The sequence below is a fragment of the Betta splendens genome, chromosome 8 (assembly GCF_900634795.4).
Source record: "Betta splendens chromosome 8, fBetSpl5.4, whole genome shotgun sequence".
Taxonomy (NCBI): Eukaryota; Metazoa; Chordata; class Actinopteri; order Anabantiformes; family Osphronemidae; genus Betta; species Betta splendens.
Window position 1 is genome coordinate 4578222 of NC_040888.2, and position 8786 is coordinate 4587007.

General features: G+C 50.9%; 1 protein-coding gene across 1 annotated transcript; it reads right to left on the reverse strand.

Annotated features, from left to right (window-relative positions):
- Window positions 1–428: 428 nt before the first annotated feature.
- Window positions 429–8261, reverse strand: cbx4 (chromobox homolog 4 (Pc class homolog, Drosophila)). The gene is made up of 6 exons (XM_029159112.3): window positions 7548–8261; window positions 6906–7157; window positions 6763–6806; window positions 6058–6123; window positions 3935–4001; window positions 429–3204 (listed from the first exon to the last, which is right to left on the reverse strand). The coding sequence occupies exons 2-6, from the start codon at window positions 6972–6974 to the stop codon at window positions 1771–1773; spliced, it is 1680 nt and encodes a 559-aa protein (XP_029014945.1). The 5' UTR covers window positions 6975–7157; window positions 7548–8261; the 3' UTR covers window positions 429–1770.
- Between the last annotated feature and the right edge of the window lie 525 nt (window positions 8262–8786).

Here is an 8786-nt window from a genome sequence, read left to right on the forward strand (position 1 = left end):
TCATCCACTCCTGCGCTGTGTTTACATTCCTGCCCGGGGTCAATCTGCGACAGGAAAAATAATGCACGGGTGAAGTTTTAATAATACGAGTGACCAGTGCAGTTACGCAAGACAGAGGGCTCTTTGTGCGGGATTAGCTGTGATTATGCAACATGATCTGTTTTCCCATTCACAGTTCACAACCAAGTTAGTGTTTAATGTTCCAATATTCCCCTCCATAAGCAAAGAGTCTTCAGAGGAGGCAGAAGATGAAAGATTCACTGGAACACTACAAAAGATAACACACACACACACACACACACACACACACACACACACACACACACACACACACACACACACACACACACACACACACACACACACACACACACACACACACACACACACACACACACACACACAGTGATCAAGGCAGAAGAAGAACATCAGAGGTCAAATCTTTCTTTATTGTGAGACATATCATCCAGTAAGCTGTGCCAACAGAAAGAAGTCAACCAACTCCCCATGGGACAAACCGTATGATACCAACCAAGTGCAATGAGGAATGGACAAAAGAGGGAAAACTAGCAGACGCCATCTCTCTCAGAACGACTCTCAGAACCCTTCAAACAGCTTGTTGTCGTCTGCCGTACGAACAGCGACGTTGTCAATAAATATGCACTCTTCAGCTTTCTCTTCATAGCATTTTAGCATTCTTTACTGGTTTTGCATTAAATGTGCATAGAAGGCAATTTAGACTCAGATGGAGCTTACATCCAACAGCTCGGGCAGCTTTCACATTTCAGCAGCACAATCAACCTACAGTCACTGGATGATTGCATGTACCTGTACACAAAGCGCTTCACCTGCACTAAACACTCACTGATGACTGTTGCAGCTTCTACTAAAACATTTACTTCAGGCTCCAAGTTAAATGAACGTCATTAATTGATGAGAGGCCACTAACTACAGGTCATTAATGAAAGAATAAATCACAGCCTAATTATGGCAGGAATTAATAAGTCACCTTTGATAAATGACACAATTTTCTTAACAATTACTGCCCTTTAAGAACATTCACGTCAACCGACACCCCATCAGTGTGTGCGAGCGACAAACTGTGCAGCAGAGTAACGGAGCGGCTCGTGACTGCGGAGCCCCCGACAGCTGTGCTGCATCTGGACCCCCGGCCAAAGGAAAGCCAGGGAGCCCGGCCCACAGCCCAGCGCGTCCCACGCTCGCCGCGCTGTTTGCATTGCGTTGGGCCACACCTGCTCCGCAAGTTTGCACGACATGGATAATCCTTTCTTGTAATTGAACCGCAAACAAGGCGTGTAACAAAAGAAAAACATGTCCCGAGTAGAAGTAAACAGTGGAATAAGACTCGGCCCACGAATATGACACAAATCAACGTAGAAATGGAATTAAGTGCTTTCAATTTGATCTTAGATCACCATAGAGTCCACGACTTCCCCTCCTACATCAGGACCAAAATAAGAGCTATTATTCATACAAAATCCATATAAAGCTTCATACAGCTCAGGTTATAAGTCTGGTACAGGTATGAAACAACAGCAAAACTACTCCAATAAACAGATTCTTTTTTTGTGAATGCATTCACTCAAATCCTCGAGGGCACTTTCTTGGCTACATGATGGAGGAGTTACAGTATAAAACGCCATAAGAAACATATTGAATTTGAATGATAAATTATAAATTTTCAATATATACAAATTTCTAACCTTTTTACATATGCACATATTAACAGGGTTGTGAGAAAGGATCCGCTTAGAACGAAACATATTCCTTGAAGGTGACAGTGAGACTGTTCGTGGTGATGTCGGTGATGATGATATTTCCCATGAAGGGGGGCGCTTTGTTAACAGGTGCTTCTTTCGGTTTCTCTGTGGATTTCTGTGTGTTCTCAGTCACAGGCGGAGGAGGAGGATCCTTGACCGCAGGCTGAGGCGGAGGTTCGGGCTCTGACTCCTGCTCCGGCTTCGCCTCCGTCTCCGCCTGTGTCTTAGTCTTTGGGCAGCTCAGGTCCATCGGCTCCTCTTGGCCGCCACAGTCCGCGGCCTCGTACGCGCACGCGCTGCTGAAGTGCCGGCTGCTGCAGTGGAGGTCCATGGGTTTGTCCTGGGGCGGCGTCACCACAGTGCTCGGGACGCTGAAGCTCCTGGAGCTCAGGTAGACTTTGGCCGCGGCCCTGTCCTCCACGGGATCCGTCAGCTTCCGTTTGCGATCGCTGGGAAAAGAGGGGATCCTGATCTGGTCCATGGCCGTCGGAGTGGGGATGCTGGTGTCCGTGGCCCAGGACGCTGGGGGGGAGCTAGCGGTCAGCTGCAGGGGTAGATCGTCGGGTAGGTCGGCCTGACCCCGAGCCACTTCCGTGTTGTATTCCTCCGCTGTGCTGGGCGACGGTTTGGAAAAATGCCGGTCCTTGGGGGAACACTTGATGGGATGCTCTGCAGCCGGGAGGGACCTGCCATTGCACATCTCTTTGGGGAGACCGTTCTCGGGGTGATCCACCGCAAGGCCTCTGTGTACTGGATTGTTCTCCGACAGTTTGGTGCTTTGGGGCTTCTCCTCAGTCGATGGCTCCCCGTGTTTACTCTTCATCCCGTGAACCTTGTGACCGTCCATATATTTGCTCATGACAATCACAATGCGCCCGTTCTTGTTTTTGTTCTTGATTATCTTCATTTTGCTGCTGATGGCGCTCGGCGGCGCCGAGTCTTTGGGACTTGGTTTGAGGGCATGTTCGCTCTCAGTCTCTTTAACAGCTGGTTGCCTCGCCTCCACCGGCGACTCCTTGACTTTGCTCAAGCAGCCGGTGTCCTTGTCACGAACCCATTTCTGCTGCAGCGCCGGAGGCAGGTTCCAACCGGGATTCGCTGGTTTATTGGCCAGTTCTTGAACCTTGACCACCTCCTTCAGCTTAGAGGCCTGGGCGTCGTACACGCTGAGGTCGGGCTCGTAGTGGTGGTGCTTCTTGCTGTTGAGCTGGTAGATGAACTTCTTCTTGCCATTGGCCATCTGGTCAGCAGGGATCTCTTGGCTGCTGGGCTGGTACTGATGGTGCTTCTTGCTGTTCAGCTGGTACTGCTGAGGCTGGGGCCGGGGGGCGTGGATGGGGTCCGACGTCAGGCAGCCTTCTGCATCTTGCGGCGCGTCCTCAAATCCCGCAGGAATGCTGGACCTTCGGGCAAACGAGGGCACCTGAAAGACGGGACAAAAACCTTTTAGAACTGCTTTGACCAAAAAAGGGATAAGGATAATAAAAATATTTGGACAAAAAGGGATTGGAATTGGAATCGGTTTAAGTAAAAATGAGGTCAGGCCACTAGTGACGTAAGCAGTTGGTCCGACCCTGCTTATCTGACAAATACCCTCGAGAATCAACTTCCTTGCCACTCATTTGGCACATTGATGACCAGGATGACATCACCAGGGCTAATTCCTCAAACTTGACAAGGTCCCTCAGAGTCGAGGAGGACAACAAAACCTTCACTGGTTCAGTGAACCCTAAGCTGAGTCGGTGGCGTGACCTTAAAAAGGGAAACTGCTCCCTACGATTCTGATTTACAATTCAAGCCTTTGCTTGAAAAAAATCAGAAAGTGGAATAACATCCAAGCAGGACTCAGCACATGACCTCCCTCCAACCGTCCCGTCCCGTCTCCTCCCCCGCCCTCCTGTACAGACGAACCCCCTCAGGCCTTTCCGAAAGGCACGACAGCGGAACGTTCAAGATGCTTCGACTGTGACCTCGGGTCAGAGAGGTGCCACCAGACATGTCACGCTCTGTTCCTGATTGCTAGCCACGCGTGACTCCCGCGGAGGGGTTCGTGTCCTAAGGAGCTGCACTGCATAGCAATCAGCTGGGAGATTCTCAAACTACATTATCAGAGTTGGCTCCGATGAAGGTGTGTGTGTTTGAAAGAAAGGTACCTGGAGAAAGAGATGCTTGGGTTTGGGCCCTCGTTTACGGTATCCCATCAGCTGCTCCTGCCTCTCTCTGTGAAAACAAAAGATAATTACATTTCCTCGCACCGCATTTATCTCCCTAATATAATGTCTCACTTGTCTGTCGTGGCCATATTGAAAATTTAATTATATCACGTGGAAAATTACAGGTTTGCTATTTGACATATGTGTTCGCTTTTCTCTACCTATTCAAGGTCAAAAGTGGAAGTTTGCTTTGGGGGACTAATGAATGCCCACGTGACCCACTGCAAAGCATTATGGGCCTTATTTGCATAGCTCTTCATGGTAATTGGCCCATTCCATATTCTCATTATCCTGGAGAAATTCAATTAAGTCTGCAGCAGGCGGATCTCTCCTTGGCTTTCAAACACGCTCCCTCCTTGAGGACGCCCTCTTCCTCTTCATACATTCAAACTCTAACTAGGGTCATGAGGTGCACAGAGAATGGGATAAACACAACATGGCAGCCTGCCGGGATGAATGCTGCTGTTGTAAACATGCGCACCGCCGCGTCTTGTGCAACCCAACACAACAACGCCTACATTCTGCAAACGTAGGACGATGGCCAGACTAATAACAAACACAGTTTTATAGAGGGAGGAGCGAGGGAAGCGTGTTATTATAGTTGCTCTGGCTAGACCGAGCACCGAGTCTGTCTGTGAAATATTGCTCCCTGATACAAACCTTGACTCATCATTGGCTCATAAATAACCAGCGGTGGGTGAAGGACAGCTGCAGGCGGACCCCACCGAGCATGCGTAAACCCAGCCCATTGTTGGACTCTGGCTACAGATGTTCCAACTCCTAGAGCTGCCAAAAAGTCGCCGCATGAAACAGTCTACGTTTTAATGCTATAATGAGTGCGATTTCAAACGGCATCCAATGGGGTGACCCCTATTCACAGAAGATTTGGCAATTACAGCCTCCCTTGTCAGATTCCCCTCCCCCATCCTCTGGGAGCGGAGAGGAATCTACACACACAGCACAGAGGCAGCACTCCATGACCATCAGCGCAGAGCCAGACTCGCACACACGCGCACACACACACACACACACACACACACACACACACACACACACACACACACACACAGCCAGGCTGTGAGGGAATATGAGAGCGCTACACTGGAAATGCTGGAGCGCACTGTGTGTCAATTAGCCTTTTCAGAAAAGCAAATTCCTTTCCCGAGCCATCGTGTCTTTACCCAGTCCCACAAGCGGCCTCGTGGCCTACAGAGAGTCCATCTCATGGGCCTCCTGGGTCCAACAACCCAAACACGATGTGGCTGTGCGTGCGCCACAGGGCTAAAATGACGGCGTCCGTGTTTAACATCGCAGCCTCTGGGGGTCGACGTTTACGGGTTTGTGATTATTTTACGGATTATTTTTACAGGCCTCCTCTTGACCCGAGACGGGGAGCAGGTTGTCGGCTGCAAAGCAAGATATTCTGTTTTCACAACACTGAATGGGGCCGAGTGAAGGCGGCGGCGGGTCGCTGAACAGTTGTCCATCAACGGAACACGTCCACGAGCGCATCTGACGGCGCGGCAGCTTCTCACCCGCGTGTTAAAACACCAACTGTGCTTGTGTTTCACATCCTGAATCAAACCAAGTCAGTCAGCCAAGCTCATCTGCTGAATAATTGCCCCATTTTTTCAGGCCGTTGTCGCTACAACGTGTCATCATTTGTTAAAATAAGATCACAAATGACTAATTTTAGTTTGTTTCCAAAAGGAAGCCCTGCTGGGACATTTTAGCGTCTGGCAAACGTCCAGTTTTCAATTTCCTGTGAATTTAGGTTATTGGGCGGAAGAAGCTTTCATTCCTGAAGCAAACCCACTTAAGATTTGTCTAATGATATAGATTCAGTGCACATTCGCGCACATCCTATCTTCCCATTAGTCTGATTTAAGAATTCTCACTACCACATCCCCAGGCTGTTCCCAGGAGACAGTCCAGAGGGGAGGAGGGGGAGGAGAGGGGGTTCGGCGATTGAGTTACTGGAGTGCCCCTCCTCCCATGCCCATATATGGTCATGGCTGAACTGGAGGCTGCGCGGCCTCGTCCGAAGTCCACATCTCTCTCACCTGTGCTGAAACGCGACCAGGAGGCGCGGGTCGAGGATGTTTTCCTCCGGTTCCCAGGTGTTGTACCTGCAAAGAGGAGCAAAGACCTGTCAGGGGGGGGGGGTGTCTCACGTGCACGCTTCCTTCTTCTACGCGACTCGCAGGCCTCCGTCCGCCACGAGCGCGCCACCATCTCCGCCGCCGTGCGCGCGCAGCGGACAGGTAAGGAGCGGAGGCCTCCGGCTGAACGCCGCGAAATGTGACGTGTGACACATTTTCCCGCAAGTTCAGGGTGACTCGCGTTGCAAAACGCGCCAACAGCAGCGAATAACCCCATTCCCGCTAAGGGAGGCATCCAACTGCTGAGCTGCAAAGTGTCAGCTCTCCAAACGCTCCTTCAGCACCATCACACGGTCGGCCATTTTAGCACCACTGCCTCGTAAATTCGCTGGCAGAGCAGAAATAATTAAAACGGGATTACATCGCCGTGCCTCCCCCCTTCCCTCGCATAAATTAGTGAAGGCATCCGCGGATGCACGCAGACGCACGGCGACCGCGCTCTCCCGGAGCACACGCATGCACACAAACGCGCACGCTCCTGCGCACCCGCACGCTCGGCGCGCACAGCTTCGGCGGATGGCATTTTTTTTTATTCACGCTCGCGTGCAAAAATATTGCAGTCCGTCAGTGCAGGCGCGAACGATCCGAGGTATTTCGCACACTTACTTCGGAGACCAGCCGCGCCACTTGACCAGGTACTCGATCTTGCCCTGTGATGGTGGAGAAGCAGAAACGGTGGGTGAGGGTCCTGTCAAACGCCTTATTTTTGCGTGCACGTCGCTCGCGCAGACGCGCCGCCGCTCCGTTACCTTGCGGATGCGCTTCTTTTCGATGCCCTCCACCGCAAAGACGTGCTCTCCGGCGGCAGGGAGCTCCATTCTCGCCTAAATCCGATCGCAGGGGGGGGGGCGGTGAAACGTTGACTACGCTCCGTCAATATCCCTTTCGCTCGGTGCGTGCTGCGCGCTCGGTAGTCTCCCGGTTGTATCCGACCCCTACTGTATATTTCCTCCACCTCTCCTCCTCGCTCTCTGTCTCCCTCCTTTGCACACTCCACACTCCTGGCAATGAGCATACAGATAATCACAGTAGTGCGGCTGCGAGCAGCTCTTCTCGTGCAATAGCTTCGGCTCGTTGGGTGACGTCACTGTAGGGGAGGGGGAGGTGGAGACCTTGCACAGAGGTTGGGACATATCCAGAGTGTACTGGACTGCAAGGGGGTTATCTGGAAATTCAAATTAATCACCACTTCACTATTAGTCCAAAATAAAGGCTCCTCCCCGGTTGCTGTTTGGTTCGATCGGGCTGGTGGGTATTCTTTACTGGGGGATGGAGCTTTATGGATGGGTGTAAATAAGAGTGTGTGTATTTAAAGTATTTCCCAATTCAGCCGTTTTTGAGGAAATGCACACAGACACAACAATGAGCATTTTACTGTTTCAAAAATTCACCTGAGGGACGTGAAACTCCTTTTTTAGTCGGCATCCATCTGTCTTCAAACGCTGTCAGGGCAACATCCGTAAACAGGTTTATGAGACGACGTGGATGACATACACACAATCAGAAAACGCAACGTGTCAACAACAGGCTTCTGCTCGTGACTTTAACAGAAGCTGACACGCCGATGAAAGACAAGTTCCCCTTTTTGAGTTCCTATCCCCTTAAACCACAAGTGTAGACGAGCAGACAGAGGGGGGCTCGGTTCGGTCTCCCGACGGCGCCACGCGAGAAAATATATAGGTCACACGCGCGCTGTGATCGTCAAAGCAGTGCCATGTCCTCTGGGCTCAACTGCCATCAATTTGACACGCAGCAGATCGTCGCTGTGCAGCCTTCAGCCTACCTGTGGCAACTTTCCTACAGTCAAGTCACTCGCTGCCACCGCGCTCAGCCTGATTCCCTCTAAAATCCTCATCGCAGCCGGTTAGTGGCTGCAACGTCTATCTACATCGTGACAATTTAAATCCACCAGCATGAACCACATCACTGGCGAGTGTGTACTGTGCGCTGTAAATGTCATGTGCCTCGAGTCGCCTAATTTATGGGCGCGTAATTAGAAGCAGGAGAGGGATCGCGCGTGAAATACCTACTCGTCAGCAATTTGGGAGTCGTGCGCGTGGCTGTTGCCACAGTGACGCGTTTCGTTTGAGAAAAGGTCGCGGCGAAAACGGCAAAACGCGTCAAAAACCGACGTTTCTTCGCGCTCCAAAAATAATTCAGCAGCGCAAGGGTTAAATGAAGCCTCTTAGCAGAGTGGCAGCGGCCAGCCTATTAAACACAGGCACGATATATCTCTGCCCTGCCATATAAGGTAATAGGCAGAAAGCGACGGAATATCGCCGTCCGCGCGCGTTAATTCTCGAGTAAGAGTCTTGAAATGGAAACAAGGGGTGGTTGAGACTCTGTCGGTGACAACCTCGCTCGATTAAAGCGTCGTGTTTTCGCCCTATGCTTGTTTTTTCCCCGTGCCCTTCAGCCGCGGCCAGGGAGCGCATACGCCCTGCTTCCCTAGCAACAGCATGAAAGGGGAGAGAGAGAGAGAGAGCGAGAGAGAGAGAGACGGGGAAAAACACACATTTTAAGTTTGTGGCAAACAAATGAGCTCTCGGTTTAAAAAAAAAATGGAAGCGAGGCGCTGTCGTTTCCCAAAACAACGTATTATCTTCGAATAGATTTAAAAGAATCGAAAT

Bases quoted from the DNA above. Each gene is read 5' to 3' on its own strand.
- cbx4 (XM_029159112.3), bottom strand. From the start codon at position 6,974: ATGGAGCTCCCTGCCGCCGGAGAGCACGTCTTTGCGGTGGAGGGCATC. The intron at 4,002-6,057 runs GTGAGAGAGATG...TTGTTTTCACAG, and splicing joins CTGGTCGCGTTTCAGCACAG to AGAGAGGCAGGAGCAGCTGA. The intron at 3,205-3,934 runs GTACCTTTCTTT...CCCGTCTTTCAG, and splicing joins CCAAGCATCTCTTTCTCCAG to GTGCCCTCGTTTGCCCGAAG.